Source organism: Canis lupus, chromosome 27, assembly GCF_048164855.1.
Source record: "Canis lupus baileyi chromosome 27, mCanLup2.hap1, whole genome shotgun sequence".
NCBI lineage: Eukaryota > Metazoa > Chordata > Mammalia > Carnivora > Canidae > Canis > Canis lupus.
Genome location: NC_132864.1, coordinates 13,613,355 through 13,633,045, shown reverse-complemented (window position 1 = coordinate 13,633,045; position 19,691 = coordinate 13,613,355). Strand labels below are relative to the sequence as shown.

Below are 19,691 nucleotides of genomic sequence, written 5' to 3'. Positions count from 1 at the left end.
CGAGCGCCCAACGGCCGGAGCTTCCGCGCGGGACCGGGCGCGTCCTGGGCCTGAAGGCGAGGAGCGGGCGGAGCGGAGTCGGCCGTCGTGAGAGGAGATTGGACTCCACCCGGGCGAGGCCGTGCCTCGAGAGGGAGCCCGGGTCCGGGCGCGAGGCGCAGAGTTCTTCCGTCAGCGTTTGGAGCTTGTCGGCCGCGGGGGCGGGGCAGCGCGCGGTGGGGCTGGCGGCTGGGGGCGGGCGCGGCGGGGGCGGGGCTGCGGGCGCTGTCACTTCAGCACCAGGAAGTAGGTGGTCCAGCCAGCCAGCAGCAGCGCCCCGATGAGCACCGTGTAGCTGAGGAGCACGAAGGCCAGCAGCTCCCGCAGCAGCTGCAGCACGTGGATGGTGGACGAGGCTGGCATCGCCGCGCGCGGGAGGCCCGAGGACCTACGGGGCAGGGGCACTCGGGAGTCCCTGAGCGCGCAAAGAGGACCGTCGCCCCGCAAGCTCACCCCTCCCCCCATCGGCCACGGAGCCCTCGCTGCTCAGCCAGGCGGTGGTGTAGGGGGGCTAGGCTAGGTCCTGGCCCTCCAAAGAGTGAACACGCTGTCCTAAGGCTGAGGAAGCCCAAAGTGCTGATTTTCTAACATTCAGCTGGACGCTGCCTCTGCATTTACATTATACAAGTCTTTTAAACCAAAAGTTCCCCCTTATTCTGTGGATCCTAATCTGGATCTGGGTTCTGGGGAGAGAGAAGCCTGTTTGTTCCCAGCCTCGGCTGCTGCATTAGTCTTCATCCCTGGCGCTCTCTCCTCCCACCCACCTCCTGCATTTTTAATGCTGTGAGTGCTGCTAATGGCTTGGTGGAGTAAGGTTTTCTTTTGCCATCACTCAAGCTGCAGCCCCAGCTGTCAGTGCTGCCTGGGAGGGGAGAAGGAGGGCAACCCATTTGGGTGGGAGAAGACAGCAGGTCCTCACTGAAGCCCCTCTACAATTCCCTGGACCCCAAGGCTTGACAACATGCAGAGTTTGAGAATGTCTGACTTAAGGTTCAGCACGCTTGCCCTTGTGGGTAGCCAGTATTGCAAGAATGCCAAGAGGTGGGCATCAATTTAATTCTGCGCTTATCTCCTTCCCCACTATGCTCTTGTGCACCTGCTCCACTCCAGTATCTTCCACCACAGATAGAATCACATGGCAACAACCACGAACCAGCTCTTCATCTCCATTGCTGTCCTGACCAGCAACTTCCCTCAGGGCCAGCCACTAGCTTCCTTCTCTCCCCATTTCACTCACTCAGCAAAGTTCCTACGACTCCTCCACTGCAGCAGCTCCACGGTTCCTCTCCCGGTCTGCTGTCTGAAGGTAGACGTGTGTGTACTCCAGTGATCTCAACAGAGCTGTGGGATATTCAGGCAGCAGCTGCACTCACCAACTAGGTGTGGTCTGGAGACCAATCACAGTCTCCACGTGGTCCCTGAGCAATCGGAGCTGCGCACAGCCCAGCCCAGGCAGGGCACTGGCAACCCTGCCTGCCCTCCACCCATTTCACCGCCATAGCCCATAGGATTCTAAGAATGCCTGCAAAGCTCCTGACTCAGATGGGCTGAACAAGTGGTACACACTAGGGAATTTTTCATGCCACTTCTTGTCTTGCTTTTCTAAACACTGCAAGTGGGATACAGTCCAAATCCTTTTCTAACAGGCTCACATTGAGAGGAGCCCCATCTTACTCTGAGTCGCAGACTAGAAGAACCCCTGTACAAAGGACTTTCACTTATGACTGTCCAACTACAGCAAGGTCTGTTATCTTAACAACCATGTTTGTGTGAGCATGCATGCATAGAGAACCAAGAGCTTCTGAGTGCTTGATTCTAATTTATAGAGTTTAGTAGTTTAGAGATGCACTATACAGTTACCTTCCCAATGAGCCCACTTCCAATTTCAACTCCAAATGTGATGCAAAAAGAGCCGGTTACCATTTCAGCAAATAAAGAACAGACCCTTTCCCAAATGTAACAATGTAGGAAAAGCACAAACTTTTATGCTGCTTCTGATTATTTTTGCTTTTTGTTGTAGTTTGTGATTAAAGACTGTTTTTTTGTTGTTTTTTTTGACCTTTAAAATAGCAGGGAGTGTGGACATCAACCCTTTTTATCAACATCATCATCCAGAAGCAAATGGCTCCTTAATTTAATCAGGGTCTGTTATTATCAAATCATTGCCCCTGCCACAGCCCTGCTGAAAACAGGAGCAGAACATTATCAAGCTGCTCAGGAAGCCAGTAAGTAGTAATTGCCCCCCCAGAGAATTGGTCATCCAAAGGGCTTCTGTGTCCTGCCTGGTCACAGGAAAGAAAGTATGGCTAAGATTTATACCTCACCCCACACCAGAGCAACAGATGAAGAAGAGAGGCTATGAAAGTAGACTCAGTTCTGTCTGCTTTCACTTCCATGTCCTTCAAATGGATGTCTCAGAGCAGTCAGGTACTCCAGCCTCTGCAGACTCTGGTCATCACAAAGTAACTGAAGCTAAGAAACATTATGTGGCTTAAAATCCAGCTGCATTCATTTAGATACAGGAGCAACTGAGAAAGCTTACATTACTGCCTTTTTCTTAGATTGCTGGGGCAATCCTCTATTTTCTGTAGCAGGTCATTAAACCTATGACCGCATATAATACATCTGGCTTTAGACATAACTCAGTCTCTCTACATGATGCTGCATTTCTATGCCTTGCCATTTTTACCAGGATCCCTCTTCCTATCTGCTTTAGACACAAAGTTCATTTTTTTAAAAAGTATTTCTTCTTGAATTTCTGCTGAATACAAACACTTCCTCCTAGTGACAGGCCAATCTGTAATGTACAACTGAGAACAAGAGACAGACCAGCATGTCATGATTAATTGTAATCCATTTCTAGTGAGGGCAGAGCTATAGTGGCCAATCCCTTCCCAGTGCTCTTCAAGAATTAAATGTTCTTTATCCCTCCTTTCAACCATAACAAACACACCTCATTTTGTTGTGCTTTCCACATATTATGTTTACAAATTGAAGGTTTGTGGCAACCTTGCATTGAACAGGTCTGTTAGCGCCATCTTTCCAACAGCATCTGCTTAATTTGTGTCTGTCCCATTTTGGTAATTCACATATCTCAAATTTTTCCATTATTATTATATTCGTTATGGTGATCTGTGGTCAGTGATTATAACTCCCTGAAAGCTCAGGTGATGGGTAACATTTTTTACCAATATTCTTTAATTAAGGGATACACGTTTTTTAAAAGACACAATGTAATTGCATACTTGAGAGATTACAGGTTAGTATAAACAATTTTTATATGCACTGGAAAACCAAAAAATCCATTTGACTCACTCTATTGCCACATTCACGTTATTGTGGTGGTCTGGAACCAAAGCCACAGTATCTCTCGGTATGCCTGTATTCTCTTGTTCTACAGTTACACTACAATTCAAATACTTCTCTGTTGGCTAAAATTCAGAAGTGTATAGTAAGACACAGAACAGTGCCTAGGTAGGCTTCTTTATCTATACAGACTTCTTTTTTAGGAGTTGCTGGCATGGTAGAACTGTCTACCTAACTAAACAGAAGTCCAGACGTGCTGTAAACAATCTGCCCTCTCCAGGAATAAATGTATCATTCACATACCCTTTCTCAGTAAGGGCATACTACTTTGAGACAAAGGCTGTTTCAAGTATTAAATGAACTTACACAAAGGTGTGTCATATATAATTATCCACCACTTTCTATTTGCATATAAATAGAGCAATTGATGTTTTTAAGTCTTCTGCTAAATGCATTTTAGGAGCTGACCTAACTATGCTCTGGGCAAGCAAGTATAGAGTCACGAGTGAATGCAGACACATGAGACACAACTGAGTATCTGTTCATAGGACAAGAACCCCAGCCAAGGAGACCTGACCAGGCTTGTATTGAATCCCATGAGCCAAAGACATTGAGGAACAAGGTGGATTTCATTCACTTAGGCGGCTGAAGCTGACAACAGCTGGGAATGGAAGGTATAATCTCCCTGGGATAACAAGTATTTGAAAAAGGATTTTCTAAAACAGGACTAGTTTTTTAAAGACCATTTTCCAAATACTGAATGTCAAGGCCAAATTGAATGCATGAGAGGGAGATCTTTTAAATATGACCTCTTCTCCTCATTCTTAAAGAGAACTTTTTTTTTTTAAATAGAATTTCTCTTTCACTCATAGCACACAGTGTGCTACCAGAATCTCACAAAACAAAAGGAGAAAAAAACATGTGTGGTTAATGATAAACAATAGAAGCCACAACTCGCCTGAGGAGGGACAATGACCTTGATCCCCCAACAGAGGGGAGACTTGGGCATGGGGTATGAAATCACCAATTTGGTCCCCTTCTTGGATTTAACTTCCAAATGTTGGGATGGAGCAGGAGGAAGGCAGGGAGCACACACGGGTTTCTAGCCTCTCCACTAACACCTTGCTCTTCTGCCCCACAGGCTAACAGTCTCATGCAGGCTAGCAGTGACCACTGGACTCCAAGATCATCGATGAGCTGCACCAGAGGAGGCTGAGGTCACTGGACCAGGGACTGAAACGGAGCTGTTTGTTTTCAAGTAAAACAAATGCAAGAGGCTGAATGTGGTGTGGCTGCAGAGAAGTACATGCGGCAATTACCATGGAGGTGGTGCTGCCAAAAGAAGCAAGACTTACTACTGCTCACGGTTGGACCAGCTGGTACTGGTGCCCACAATGGGTGGGGAAGAAAAACCCAAGCCTCAGTGGAGATATCTACCATAGAAATGTCATGGAGTGAACAACATGTGTGCTAAGAAAGTGTCTTTGAATAGTGTCTAAGCAAATTCTCAGGACACTGCTTCCCAATCCTCAAATTCTTCAATGTAAAAAGCTCTTGAGAAATATGAGACCCACAGAAATTAAGCTACTCAGACAGATGATACACTCTGATTTGGAGAAAGATGTCCCTCCACACCTCTTGCTCTATAGAAGCAGAGGAATAGAAAGCAGAAGGAATCAACACTTGCCTTAGTGATCACATAAGACAGAGGCTGACAACACCAAATATAATGTACCATACTCTGCAGGGAAAAGAAATCCTGACTCAATGATAAGACCAGCTCTTGCCCCAATACCTAGCCACTGCCCATGGCATGATGTGCCTTCAAGAAAGCACTGTTTATCAGGGGTGAGACTTTCCACTTCTCATTTGTACCCACCAGTCCCTGCCTTCTTATTTTTAAAACTGGCCCCATTTATGCAGCTGTATAAAATTATCCATCCCCACCATCCTTAGTGCATTTCCAGAGGTCTCTAACGAAAATCCTGAGCTTAGAACATTAACAACTTGGTGTTAGCCAGGTGGATTCTCTTCTTCTTTTTTTTTTTTTTTCAAGAAATTGGAAAAACAAAAAGAGCACAAAGGAGAAAACAGTGTAACTGAAGAAGCTGACCCTCGAAATAAATTCTGTATTGTTAGTTATTTTTCAATGTTTCACTTCCTTTTGGCAGCTTCTCCAAAGGAGCAGTTTCTTTTGCAGTTCACTCAAGTCGACTTTGATCACCCTAGAAAGGTTTTTCCATTAGAGATTCTATCCAGCTGGACCCATTCATTAGTTTAGTGGTGGCAATCACATATTCTGTACCTCCATCTTCCAGCTGGGAGAGAAATCGCAGGGCAGCGATTTCAGCAAAGGTTACACCCCCGAGGAAAAATATCAGAGTGACTCGGTTTTCTCCTGGCTGACCTAAAATTGAAACATTTCAGAATTGAGAATTTATTACGGGTGCCTCTCTTTCCACATTAAAAAAAAAAAAAAACTGCATTATAGGGGCGCCTGGAAGGCTGTTGGATGAGCGTCCAACTCTCGGTTTCAGCTCAGGTCATGATCTCAGGGTGGAGGGATTGAGCCCCACACTGGGCTCCACACTCAGTGCAGAGTCTCTCTCTCTGCCCCTCCTACCACTCTCTCTCTCTCTCTCTCTAAAAATAAACAAATCTTTAAAAAAAAAACCTGCATCATTGGGGTGCCTGGGTGGTTCAGTTGGTTAAAGTACCTGCCTTCAGCTCCGGTCATGATCTCAGGGTCCTGGGATGGAGCCCGAAGTCAGAAGAGAGTCTCAGCAGGGGGTCTGCCTGAAATTCTCTTTCCTTCTGCCCCTACTTTTGCTCACTCTCCTTGTCTCTCTAAAGTTAATAAATCTTAAAACAACAACAAAATGGCATCATATATAAGGAAAAAAAGTTAATGGTGTCTTGGTACAGACAGTTCATTTGAAACTCAACAACATGATTTTGAATTCAATGATTTTTCTAACTACTGAGACCCTAAACTCAGAGGTTGAAAGCTGCTGCTCCTGAGGGAATGATGGGTTCTAGTGCTTACACTATACGTTAGCAACTAACAAGAGAGGTATACTGGACTGACTCCTGAGTGCCTTACAAATGTACTTCACAAAGCAACTCCTGATCCATGAAAACCACACCAACAGTAGGTAATCATGCGTAGACAAAGGCCACAGACTCACGTTTTTTTTGCAGTCCTGTGGGCAATGGTTGCCGTTCTTCAAAGTGGGGCCCTGGGAGTATGCGGAGAACTTCCTCGATACTGCGCCAGCCGGGCCTCGAGAGGAGCTGGGCCAGTCGCACACTGAGAGGGGCATAACCACTGTACACGTACGATATGTCCGTGGGATTCTGTTGATTGATTAAAGGGGAAAAAGCCTGTTGATATGGAGACTTTTAGAGCCACTGGACAGTGGCTTTTGGGTAACCCAAAATTATGTGATTTGGCTTTGAAGGCAGAAAGACAAACTCTGGCCACATCCTGCTCCAATTCATGCCAGCTGGGCCTGATTCTTAGCTGCCAGAGGGTCACTTTCAACTCGGATCTTGAAAAAACCACTCAAAGTATCTCCAGGCACTGACCAGGAAACACCATTATTTGCTTTGCCAACAAACTTCTCGGAGGGCAATGTGGCACTCTCTAGCTAAGTAACAATGAGCATATCACTCAAATCCGGCCATTCTATTTCCAGGCATTTATCCTACAGAGGGGCTTGTGTGCCAGAACAGACCAAAACACACATGTATTAACTGCAACACCGTGTGTACTCACAAAAGACTGGAAACAACCTGAATTTCTATCAAGAGAAATCTGTTAAATCATAAATTGAGATTTATCTCCAAAACCACTATGCAGCAATTAAAAACTTACAAAAAAAGAAGGAGGTGGATCACAGAAGGATCTTCAGGATACAGTGTGAAATGGTGGTTGGGGTGGGGAGAGGCAGGGCGGAACAGTGAGGGCAGTGGAACTAATATATTTTGTATACTGTACAACATAGAAAGTAAGAGTATCTCTATTACCCTCAGGGAAAGATAATTCAATTTTGCCACTGGTAGAGGAGACTTTTTAATTAGTAGCTTTTGTTGCAGGAGGCTGCCTGATAAATTTCCTATGGAAGTCCAAAAAAAAAAATAATAGAGAAAGAAATTTAGAAAAACTGGAATCAACAATAAATGTAAAGCAAAGTGAAAGTGCCCTCTACTTTGGAGGCCAATGGTAAAAAAATATGCATTATTTATTTATGTGAAAATGTCTGTAGATACATAGACTCTTCCTGGAAGGATAAAGAACTGGTTACAGTGGTACCTTCTAAGGGAAAACCAGGGAGAGATGTGGAGGGAACCTGACTTTTCACTGTTTGCCTTATTTCTGTACCAGCCGACATTTCTACTACATGTGCTGGACATCTTCCAGATCCTTCCACACATTCACCCCTACCCCTAACCCCCGTGCTCTGTGTCCAGGAGGCAAACCTGTAGGCTCTGCGCCGATGTGCTCCCACACCCTCTTTGGGTCCGGCCAATGGAAGGCACCAGACAGCACCTGGGGAGTGTTCGTTCCTGCCCTGGCTTCCTGTCTGTGATACTACTGGATGCTGGCCGTGTCCTTCGTCTTGTCAGGTGGTCTCCCCACACAGCTCTTTCCTCCAGGTTCTGGAACAGGTTTCTACAACCGTTCCCTCTCCTTGCCCTCAGGCCCAGGCTGGTAAGGATTCCCCACTGCAAGCCTTTCACCAGCTCCCCCATCTTATGAAACTCTCTTCAAACTACCCAGTGTCAGAGTACCCTCTGTTCCCTGCTGGGATTCTGAAAGATATCATATATGAATGTACTACTTTCTCAAAAAAATTAGGAAACAGCTTCTACAAAGGGCAGCATGGATGTATAAATCAAGTAGCCTATGTGGTCATGATAAACCACTAACCGGTAGGAAAAGTGAGTTGAAGTGGAGGGGTGTGTCTCACCTGTTCATTCACATCATCCATCCAGAGGCGTAGCGTTTTCCGGATTGTTGGGTAATTGTTTCTGCCTCCTGTCTGTGGTTTCAGCAGGCCAGCCTTCTCTAAGTTGTATAATGTCAATATGTGCTCATAGCCATATGTCTGCAAGACAAGTTGTTTGGCATTGATGTCATATCAGGAAAAGGGTTTCTGCCACTTTCTAAAAAAGAGAACTTCCAACAAATTAATTTAGTTTGTACCCTAGAGTGCTTGCTTCAGCAGCACATATACTAAAATTAGTTTGTACCCTAGGGCACGTTACCAAAGTCCACGTAATGACTGTCTATGGGCACAGGGGCAGTGAGGAGGATGACGCCTGCTTGCCTGTTACAATTAATCCATTTCACTGCTTCAAAGAAGGATTTAAAGTTTTTACTTTAAAGTCAGAATTTATGGACCTAATTTAAGTGAGCATCAAATAAATTAATATATATTTTATATGGGATATAATTAGATTTTTTTAAAAAAAAGAATGAGGCAGGGCAGCCCGGGTGGCTCAGTGGTTCAGTGCCGCCTTCGGCCCAGGGCGTAATCCTGGGGACCCCGGATCGAGTCCCACATCAGGCTCCCTGCATGGGGCCTGCTTCTCCCTCAGCCTGTGTCTCTGCCTCTCTGTGTGTCTCTCATGAATAAATAAATAAAATCTTAAAAAAAAAAAAAAAGGAATGAGGCAGATCTACACATCTTGATAAGAAAGATCTGGATATATTCTTTTTTTTAATTAATTTATTTGAGAGAGAGAGACAGTGTGAGCAGGAGGGGCAGAAGGAGAAGGAGAGAGAATCTCAAGCAGACTCCCCACTGAGTGTAGAGCTCCAAATCAGGCTCAATCTCATGACCCTGAGATCATGACCTAAGCTGAAACCAAGAGTTGGATATTCGACCCACTGCACCACCCAGGCACCCCTTAAGGACAAAAAATATAATAGCAGAATACTATGTACAGTCCAATTTTATTTGTTTAAAAAAATGGTTAATAATAATAGTGATAGCCAACACTTACATAACACTTTCTGTGTGTGTGGGGGGGGCAGTGTTCTCTTGTGAACACATCACACTCAGTTTCTTTATTATAACCTGACAGCTGGGTGGTATTACTATCCCCATTTTATAGAGACACTTAAATCACTTGCCCAAGGTCATGTGGGTACTTAGTAACAGAGCTGGGACATGGATGCAGCCAGGCTCACCACAGAGTCTGTGTTCATAAATATTATTTGTATATAAAAGCAAACAAGGGAGTCTGGAAACACACAAACCAAACTATTGCCATTGGTCCTATTTGTGGAGGGAGATGGGGGTGTGAGTGAGGTGCAGGAATGATCACACATTACTCCGGATCACATGTTGCTTCACATGTTGCTCCAGACACTTTACCTTATTTGAATTTTATATAATGAGAATGCATGTGTTATCTATGTAATTTTTTAAAAAACAAAACAAAATATCCCCCCAAAATTGAGCATTTAGTTTTAACCATAATGTACTTAACTGTGGCTGGTAATAGCAAATAAATACTACCTGAGACATTTTCAAACAAAGAGGAGAATTTTTAAAATAATTGTGGCCTTTTGTTAATTATGAAGTAAAAGAGGCTTGATGTAAGTACGTTTGCTAAGGAATTGTTATCAGAAAATTTGCAAAAAGGTCCCTTCCTCTATCAAATGCAATCTGGTTAAGAGTGGGCACCAGACCCCAGTTCTCTGGGCTCTGTCACTGGCTTTGCCATTTACTAGCGGGGTGACCTTGGGCAAGCTACAAAACTACCTTGTGCCTCAGTTTTTTCATCCATGAAGTAGGGATGTTAACAGCATCTAACTCACAGAGCTGCAGTGAGGATTAAACAATTGAATACAATAAAGCTCTTTCACTAGAGCCTGGCCCATGGTAAATGCTCAATAAACATTAGCTGTTATTATTATGCTAACACAGTAAATAGTGATCCGTACCAAGGACAACCCCATCAAGGTGTCAAAAAAATTTAAAAGATGTGAAAACAATATACCAAAATAGGAGCTTTAAGCAGTATTTTTTTTTAATGTTTTCTCCCTTGATACATTAATAATCTGAAATCTACTGACCTGGAGAATTTCTCTTTTATAATAATCCAGAACCTTTTGTTTGAGCCCACTATTGCACACGGACTGGAGGCAAACTAGTCTTAACACCTTGATCAGTGGGTGCTTCTGGGCAATACAGTCTTCGATGTAACTGTTGACCTGGAAACAAAATACCTAGGTATGTATTCCAGCATCCAGTTTGGGGGGCCTAATGAACTTGGTATTTACAATGATTTTTCAAAGTGGAATACACTCTGAGGCAATGCAGCTGCCTGTCTGAACACAGCACACAGCCTTCCGAGAGGCTGTGGAATGTCTGGAGTGTGTGTGACCTGAGTCTGTCTCAGTAAGAGAAGCGATTTATTGACCACAATGTAACAGGAGCTTTTTTAGAAAATAGAGAATCTTCCAGAAATGCAATAATTTTAAATTTATTAATAGAAGTGGATATTTAAAGGAATTATATGGGCAATTGCCTCAGAAGGCAAATATCTACTATTGGTCTTAAAAATGGATTTCAGGGCTGGGTCTTCATCACTCCATGTACTGCAGAAAGCACCACACAGAGCAACGTTAAATATCCATGACTTGGTGAAATCTATACTTCCACTTGCACTTGCTCTTAAAAATACCTTGGCAGAGCATGAGAATCAAAACAGTTGCTTTTCTAGCTATAATCTTACATTTGATAAATCACCAATGACTTGTTAATTTTACTGTTCACATACCTTATCAGTGTCTACTCCAGACATAAACTCCTGCTCCACTGTTAGTTTATCAAAGAAGTCTTCAGAAGCTAAAATGTAATTAGCAAATTTGCAACTTAGAAATTAAATAAATGTTGATTTATTTCAACAGTGTGCTTTTCTACACAGAATTAAGAAACAAGATGTGCAAAAAAAGAAAGCAAAAGGTTCAAACTGTCATCTGAAAACAATCTTCTAAAAACATGGAAAACCCTACAACATGCTCCTAAATTACATCGACATGTAGTTGACCACTGTACTCCTTTGCTGTCCTTAGGACTCAATACAGATCCCAAGAATTCTGCCTCGGTCACAGGGAAAGCTAATCTCCCTAGCACTTCACTCTCATCATCAAATTCAACCCAGTTTTAACTGCTTTGTAGTAACATGAAAACAAAGGGCTGATTTTCCAAAACCACGTTTTACTGCAGTTTCAAAGTAAGCTTCATAATCTACAGCACCCACATTTTATGAATAAACTCGTCTTCGGCTTAATATACATCTTCTGAGCTCTTTCAAAATACTCAATGTATGATCTCTCTACCAATTCTGCAGGAGGTTTCCAAGGGAAAGACAAAAACAAAAGCAGAAACATCACAATGCTTTGATTAAATAACCCTTAACAAGAGAGAAAAACCTAGACTTAAAAAAGAGCCTCATTACAGTGGCAAACTTACAGAAGTTTTTCTTCTCTTATCACTACAAATATTTTATTTTAGTATTAAATAAATAATGGGGAAAATGAGTTAACCACAAATGAAACATTTAACTTTGAACATATATACACTTAACACTGAGAATAACATACAATATTCAAATAGAACTGCCTTTCCCAAGGAGGTATCATGGTGCCCATGACCCTGCTGTCAGACATTGTGTATGCAAGTCAGCCTGATGAAAATCATCACTCCAAAGGATACTCACTGGTAACATCCTTGATTAACTCAGCAATTGAGGTGTGGTTTGCAAGTGAGCCTCTTGCTGCCTGCATGTGGGGCAGCTGGGAAACAAACTGCTTGATCTCTCCAACTGTCTTAGCATTGTGCCTTTCCTGAAATGGATGAAATGGCAAATGCATAATTATTTTGCTTTTAAAGATATTTATTTATTTGTTTGTTTGTTTGTTTATTTCTGAGAGACAAGTGGGGAAGCAGCAGAGCAAGAGGAACAAGGAGACTCCACGCTGAGCATAGAGCTCAACATGGGGCTTGATTCCACTACCCCAAGATCATGACCTGAACCATAATCAAGGGTCAGATGTTAACAAACTGAGCCACCCAGGTGCCCCAAGATATTTTATTTGTAAGTGTTCTGTTCTGTTGCTCAGAGATGTTTAATTTATAATCAGTGGGAAAGAAAGAACAGAATACAAATAAATCAGGCCAAAACCAGCTGTGATGTTACAAAAAAAAGAGAAAAGATGAGTCCACAGTGCCTGATTACTGTGTCAGTAGTTCTTCAGAGAGCAAACTTGTGAGGTTTTCTCCTACTATGCTGGGGCTCATATAATGATTGGTATCTGTGGGCATCTGAGTATTTGCGGGTGCACTATTAGGTTACCCACAAACACTTCTGAGGAAAAAACAAAAACATTATGTTAAGAGATGTAAAGAGCAAAAAGTGTCCTCTGTAATAAAAAAAAAAAAAAGCATTCTTACTGCTGAATCTCAATCCTGAAGACTGTCCATGAACAAAGTGAACCTTGCTTAGTGATGGGAATGTTTTTTGCTAAATTTAACCATGTAAATCAAATGTAAAGTGTGAAATGTGAAAGTCAATTAATGAATATAATCCCTTAGAAAGATGAAATCTAGAAATACATACTTGGTGAAAAATTAGTTTTCAAAACTCCTCCCAGTTTTACATTTCCAAAGTCTAAATATTCAGGGCTTATCCTCTTACTGAATTTCTGTTTCCAAAATGAGCTCACCCAAGAGTAAATGAGTGACCAGGCAAGAGGAGGCAGGAAGGTGATAATGAAGTGCCTGTCTCACTGTCACCCACCACCTCTGCAGGGCTCCTCTGCTGCTGGCATGCTGGCTAAACTTAGAGCTCTCACCACAAACCCGCAAGTTCTATTCTAGAAGATCTTTTATTTATGGTACACCCGGCTTCCTCTTGAGTGAAGTAGGAAATTATGAAAAAGACAAAGGTAAAACAAATATTTATGACAAAAGCCTGCAACCACTGTTCCCGCCACCCCACAAAGAAGGAGCAAACTAAACACCTTCTATCATGGGTCGGGGACCAGGTTCCAAAAGAAACCCTAGGGACCCCCAGTTCCTTGGGAGAGAAATGTGCACCTGCACCGAAGCCCAGTTTCTGGCTGTACCTCTGCAGGCTCTTCCTCTCCTCGTGGGATGGGCAGTCTAGCCCGTGACCAAGAGCAGCAGCAAGACAGCCACACTGCCTCACCTCAAATGCTGCAGAGATCACCTTCGCTCTCTTGCTAAGCACAGAGCCCACCGCGTTGAAGTTTTTGTCGCGGATCTCAGCATAGAGCTCCTCTGCGGAATTCAGCTGAAGTTTCTTTGCTTCTGTGGGCAGATCCTTCCCACCATCACCCTGTTTCTTTGGTGCAAATTTCTCCGGAGGTAACTTCACATAACCTGAGCGGCAGTGGAAGGGAACAAGCACCTGTGTGTGTTCACTGGATGAACAGATCCAGCACCCAGGCACAAAACAAGGTTTTCCAACCCAGGAGAGAAGTAAGCCAGCTTTAGGAAACAATAGCAGAGAGCACTGAGGTTTTGAGTTTTCCACAATCAGAGTACACTTTGATCATAAATAAGTAAATTGGTTTTATTATTAAACATTTCTAAGATGTGAAATGCTGACAGAAATAAACAAGCATCGGGGCACCTGGCTGGCTCAGTGGTTGAGTGACCTGGCTTTTGGCTCAGGTCATAACTCTGGGGTCCTGGGATGGAGTCCCACACTGGGCTCCCCACAGGGAGACTGATTCTCCCTCTATGTCTCTGCCTCTCTCGTGAATAAATAAATAATTTTTAAAAAAGATTTTATTTATTCATGAGAAACACACAGAGAGAGAGAGAGAGAAAGAGAGAGGGAGAGAGAGAGATTGGCAGACACACAGGCAGAGGGAGAAGCAGGCTCCATGCAGGGAGCCCAACATGGGACTTGATTCCGGAACCCCAGCATCACTCCCTGGGCTAAAGGCGGTGCTAAACCACTGGGCCACCCAGGCTGCCCAATAAATAATTTTTTAAAAAAAGAGAAAGAAATAAACAAGCATCACGTGGGCCCAAATCAAACAAACAGGTTTGTGACCTTTGATCGAATAATCTGTTACACCTAAAAGCTAGCATCCCCAGTCTTCCATCTGGTGTCCCAACCTCAAGAGTCAGCCCTTCCCCAGATGCGCCCACTGCAATCTCTACTGTGGCATCCCTGCTTCTATGATGTGTGGCCTGCCCCTTGCCACGCCCCCTCCACACATACCCCTCCCCAAATGCAAGGCAAATGCCACCTCTCCAACAAGCTTTCCCAAACAACTGCCAGCCATGATGGTCTGCATTCTCCAAACTGCAGTGTCACTTGTATCTAACCCAGGGCCATTTGTCTTCATGAAGACAAGCACAGTTCTGCAAACTAAGCATCCACCAGCCTTTGTGGGACAGACAATAGCAGTTTTGCTGGGACTTTGTCTAATCCGGAGTCTGAAAGCCAAAAGTCAGTATTTTTCTTTTCTTTTTTAAAGATTTTATTTATTTATTCATGAGAGACACACAGAGAGAGGCAGAGACACAAACAGAGGGAGAAGGAGGCTCCATGCAGGAAGCCTGATGTGGAACTCATTCCCAGAACTCCGGGATCAGGCCCTGGGTCAAAGGCAGATGCTCAACCACTCAGCTACCCAGGGATCACCCTGTATTTTTATTTTCTCAAATATCCTCTGATTTATGTCCAAAGAAAGCACTTCCTCAAAAAAAAAAACAAAAAAAAAAAACTTTTGGATATTTTTATCTGATGACCTTTCAGTCAACACAGATGCCACTTTACTTACTGTTCTGAATGCCATAGATTTCATCAATGAGTCCTTCATATGTAAGCTGAGTAGCAAGAGGAGTTAATAAATCCACATTTCGATCGAGCAACAAGAGATTATCAAAAACGGGAAATATTGAATTTTGGCTTCCTGTAAACTCTCTCTTCATCCTGATCATCATATTGGCCACTTGCTGGAAACAAAACATTGGATCATGTGGGATGTTTCTGGGAATTAGCAGATTTTAATATGTAGCTAAAAACAGAAAGACAATCAAAAAAAGTAAAAAAAAAAAAAAAAGAAAAAAGAAAAAAGAAAAAGAAAAGAAAAACTATAGAAGAGTGAAATTGATCGAAAATAAACAGAGAAAAGCATCTGCTGTTGGCCACCCACTCCAACATGTACATGTGCACCGACGGCAGCCACTACTCAGTGAGGCACAAACTCAGATGCCGTCTATTCCTGTTATTCACTGGACTCCTGTAAAGTCGCCTTGAACACTGACTCGAGGTGAGGCTCCTTCAAGTCTCTCGTCACAACATTTTTATCAACTAATGAATGTGTAACCTTGTTTTATGTGGTTTCTATCTAAAGACACTTTATTTAGTATATATTGTTGATTCACCAACAAAGAACTCATAGTCAACAGTGCTATCGCTCAACGCCTGAGGGCGTTAGCCAACAAAGGTATTCTCTTGGTAAGGCACACCCCAACCTTCCTGAGCTCAGGGACACTGGGCAGTGCCTCAGGACTACCTCCGGGCTGTGTTAAATAGTGAAATCACCAAAAAAAGTGCAAAAATGCGGTCTTAAGTAGTGCAAGGGACTATTTAGTGGTAAAAAGGACACCTGTTTATAGCCTGAGAGCCAAAACAAGGCAGAGCTTCACTTTACTGGACATCAGCTGGGTACATGCACATTGGACAACTCAAATGTCTTTGCCACTCTTGACATGTTCGCAAAACATTGTGAATATCAATTTTGGGGTTAAAAGTACATTTCAGTAATTAGGTAAATTCATAAATCAATAGGACTGACTGTATTTATCTGTAAATAGCTTCCTACTGTTCCCCTTTTGGGTACCAGGGCACCCCTTTCATTACCCCAGAAACATGTGCCATTTCTTACCCTGGCACACTCTCCTTTCCCAAAGATTTGGGGGATTGTTCCATACAGAGCCTGCAGGGTCATCAGCCCCTTAGCTGCATGGTAGAGGCTCGTCTGGTCACTCTCCAGGTAGCACTCCTGCGGGGAGAAAGGGTGGTTACTGTTAGCCACAGTGACTGGCTGCTCACTGGGTGCCTGCCTCTGTCTGGCACTGGGATTTTCCTCTTATTTTCCACTTTGCCTGGAAAGCGGGAGACTCAAGACCGTTTGGTCAAGCTGCTGTTGGACAGTCTAGAACACAAGACCAACGGCTTTGCTACTGGGATGCAGCTCTGGAAGCAACCAGCAGAACCTTCTGGAAGAAAAGTGTTCACCAAGCAAGCCAATTCTTATTTATCAACTCTTAGGTAAACTGATTAACAAAGACTGACAATGAGAATGGATTCTCTCACTTACTGTGGGGAGTGCAGACTTTGATGTGACATTTTGGGAAGGCCACATGCTAATATCCACAAAGAAACATATTCTTTGACCCCAAAAGGGCCAGAGGACCACACAACAAAATACTTAGCAGTTTTGACAAACATGAAATTTTCATATATGCTGACAACAACTGTCCTAATATCCTGAGAAGTGAAAAGTAGCTGAGCAATCTTCAAAGTATGATCTCATTTTTAGAAAATACATTTTACTTTATAAAATATATAAGATATATTTTGTAAAGGCCAACAGAGTACACACAAAACCAGTTGGGAAGTGAGAGGGGAAGTGCTCGGTTTTCACACTGACAGGTGAGAACACAGCTGTTGCCTCAGGATGCCTTGATCTGAGCCCCTCTGTGCCACTTCCCTAGCTGCTCCCTAAGACCAGTTAGAGAACCTCTGTGCCTCAATTTACTCTTCTGTAGAAGGGAGTACATTCCACATAGTGTAACAAGTAACCAAAGATAATGTACATAAAACATTAAATCCCAGCACTTGAAGCACACAGTAAGTGCTTAATAAATATTAGCTTTCATTATGTGGAATTGTTTGGATTGCTTTCACAATCATCTGCTCATAAAGTCAAATGGTATATGAGGCACTTCGGTGGCTCAATTGTTTTAAGCATCCATACTTGATTTCGGTTCCAGCCATAATCTCAGGGTCATGTGATCAAGTTCTGAGGCTCCATGCTGGGAATGGAGCCCGCTTAAGCTTCTGTCTCCGGGGAGGAGGGGCAAGATGGCGGAAGAGGAGGGTCCCCAAGTCACCTGTCCCCACCAAATTACCTAGAAAACCTTCAAATCATCCTGAAAATCTACAAATTCGGCCTGAGATTTAAAGAGAGACCAGCTGGAACACTACAGTGAGAAGAGTTCGCGCTTCTATCAAGGTAGGAAGACAGGGAAAAAGAAATAAAGAAACAAAGGCCTCCAAGGGGGAGGGGCCCCGCGAGGAGCCGGGCTGAGGCCGGGGCGAGTGTCCCCAGGACAGGAGAGCCCCGACCCGGAGGAGCAGGAGCTGCACCGACCTTCCCGGGCGGAAAGGGGCTCGCGGGGAGTTGGAGCAGGACCCAGGAGGGAGGGGATGCCCTCGGGCTCCCCGGGACAGTAACAGACACCTGCGCCCCGGGAGAGTGCGCCGAGCTCCCTAAGGGCTGCAGCGCGCACGGGGGACCCGGAGCAGCTCGGGGGGGCTCGGGCGGCGGCTCCGCGGAGGGGGCTGCGGGGCGGGAGCAGCTCGGAGGGGCTCGAGCGGCGGCTCCGGGAACAGCTCGGAGGGGCTCGGGCGGCGGCTCCGCGGAGGGGGCTGCGCCACCGGGAGCGCGAATCCAACAGCGCAGACCGGAGCACAGGGCGCCGGGACACAGCCCAGGATCCGGCCTCCCCCAGGACAGGCAGAGGACCGGAGGGCCCAGGACCGCAAGGACGCTCCTGCCCCGAGCTGAGCAGATCAGCGGCCCCGCCCCGGAGCCTCCAGGCCCTGCAGACGGAGAGCTCCGGAGTTACTGCGGAGGCTGACTCCAGGGCTCCAGAGCTGGCCCCGCCACTGGGGTTGTTCCTCCTGGGGCCTCACGGGGTAAACAACCCCCACTGAGCCCTGCACCAGGCAGGGGGCAGAGCAGCTCCCCAAAGTGCTAACACCTGAAAATCAGCACAACAGGCCCCTCCCCCAGAAGACCAGCTCGACGGACAAGTTCCAGGGGAAGTCAAGGGACTTAAAGTATACAGAATCAGAAGATACTCCCCCCGTGGATTTTGTTGTTGTTGTTGTTTTTGCTTTTTGATTTGTTTCCTTCCCCCACCCTTTTTTCCTTTCTTTCTTTTTCTTTCCCTTTTTCTTCTTCTTTTTTTTTTCTTCCTTTTTTCTCTTTTCTTTTTCTCTTTTCTTTCCTTCTTTCTCGCCTCTCTTTTTCTCCTTTTCCCAATACAACTTGTTTTTGGCCACTCTGCACTGAGCAAAATGACTAGAAGGAAAACCTCACCTCAAAAGAAAGAATCAGAAACAGTCCTCTCTCCCACAGAGTTACAAAATCTGGATTACAATTCAATGTCAGAAAGCCAATTCAGAAGCACTATAATACAGCTACTGGTGGCTCTAGAAAAAAGCATAAAGGACTCAAGAAACTTCATGACTGCAGAATTTAGATCCAATCAGGCAGAAATTAAAAATCAATTGAATGAGATGCAATCCAAACTAGAAGTCCTAACGACGAGGGTTAACAAGGTAGAAGAACGAGTGAGTGACATAGAAGACAAGTTGATGGCAAAGAGGGAAACTGAGGGAAAAAAAGACAAACAATTAAAAGACCATGAAGATAGATTAAGGGAAATAAACGACAGCCTGAGGAAGAAAAACCTACGTTTAATTGGTGTTCCCGAGGGCGCCGAAAGGGACAGAGGGCCAGAATATGTATTTGAACAAATCCTAGCTGAAAACTTTCCTAATCTGGGAAGGGAAACAGGCATTCAGATCCAGGAAATAGAGAGATCCCCCCCTAAAATCAATAAAAACCGTTCAACACCTCGACATTTAATAGTGAAGCTTGCAAATTCCAAAGATAAAGAGAAGATCCTTAAAGCAGCAAGAGACAAGAAATCCCTGACTTTTATGGGGAGGAGTATTAGGGTAACAGCAGACATCTCCACAGAGACCTGGCAGGCCAGAAAGGGCTGGCAGGATATATTCAGGGTCCTAAATGAGAAGAACATGCAACCAAGAATACTTTATCCAGCAAGGCTCTCATTCAAAATGGAAGGAGAGATAAAGAGCTTCCAAGACAGGCAGGAACTGAAAGAATATGTGACCTCCAAACCAGCTCTGCATGAAATTTTAAGGGGGACTCTCAAAATTCCCCTTTAAGAAGTTCAGTGGAACAATCCACAAAAACAAGGACTGAATAGATACCATGGTGACATTAAACTCATATCTCT

General features: G+C 44.3%; 2 protein-coding genes across 4 annotated transcripts in view; both read right to left on the bottom strand.

The window, feature by feature from the left end:
- Positions 1-62: 62 nt before the first annotated feature.
- LOC140619250 (uncharacterized) lies at positions 63-2,532 on the bottom strand. 2 transcript variants are annotated; one of them, XM_072802399.1, is made up of 2 exons: positions 1,277-2,532; positions 63-427 (listed from the first exon to the last, which is right to left on the bottom strand). In XM_072802399.1, the coding sequence occupies exon 2, from the start codon at positions 400-402 to the stop codon at positions 268-270; it is 135 nt and encodes a 44-aa protein (XP_072658500.1). In that variant the 5' UTR covers positions 403-427; positions 1,277-2,532; the 3' UTR covers positions 63-267. The 2 variants fall into 2 exon arrangements, with proteins under 2 accessions (XP_072658500.1, XP_072658499.1); XM_072802398.1 differs by having other exon boundaries at positions 63-2,532.
- A 670-nt stretch (positions 2,533-3,202) lies between these two features.
- VPS33A (VPS33A core subunit of CORVET and HOPS complexes) overlaps positions 3,203-19,691 on the bottom strand; it is a 33,218-nt gene continuing 16,729 nt past the window's right edge. Inside the window, exons 5-13 of one of the 2 annotated variants that reach the window (XM_072802391.1) lie at positions 16,298-16,414; positions 15,188-15,362; positions 13,576-13,769; positions 12,085-12,211; positions 11,143-11,210; positions 10,436-10,573; positions 8,319-8,456; positions 6,534-6,702; positions 3,203-5,752 (exon numbers count right to left, since the gene is read on the bottom strand). In XM_072802391.1, coding sequence (XP_072658492.1) covers positions 5,571-5,752; positions 6,534-6,702; positions 8,319-8,456; positions 10,436-10,573; positions 11,143-11,210; positions 12,085-12,211; positions 13,576-13,769; positions 15,188-15,362; positions 16,298-16,414 — 1,308 coding nt within the window. In that variant the 3' untranslated portion in view covers positions 3,203-5,570. The remainder of the gene's footprint in view (positions 5,753-6,533; positions 6,703-8,318; positions 8,457-10,435; positions 10,574-11,142; positions 11,211-12,084; positions 12,212-13,575; positions 13,770-15,187; positions 15,363-16,297; positions 16,415-19,691) is intronic. The other variant, XM_072802392.1, reaches the window with a different exon arrangement.

Coding starts and splice junctions, on each gene's coding strand:
- LOC140619250 (XM_072802398.1), bottom strand. CDS start 504: ATGGGGGGAGGGGTGAGCTTGCGGGGCGACGGTCCTCTTTGCGCGCTC.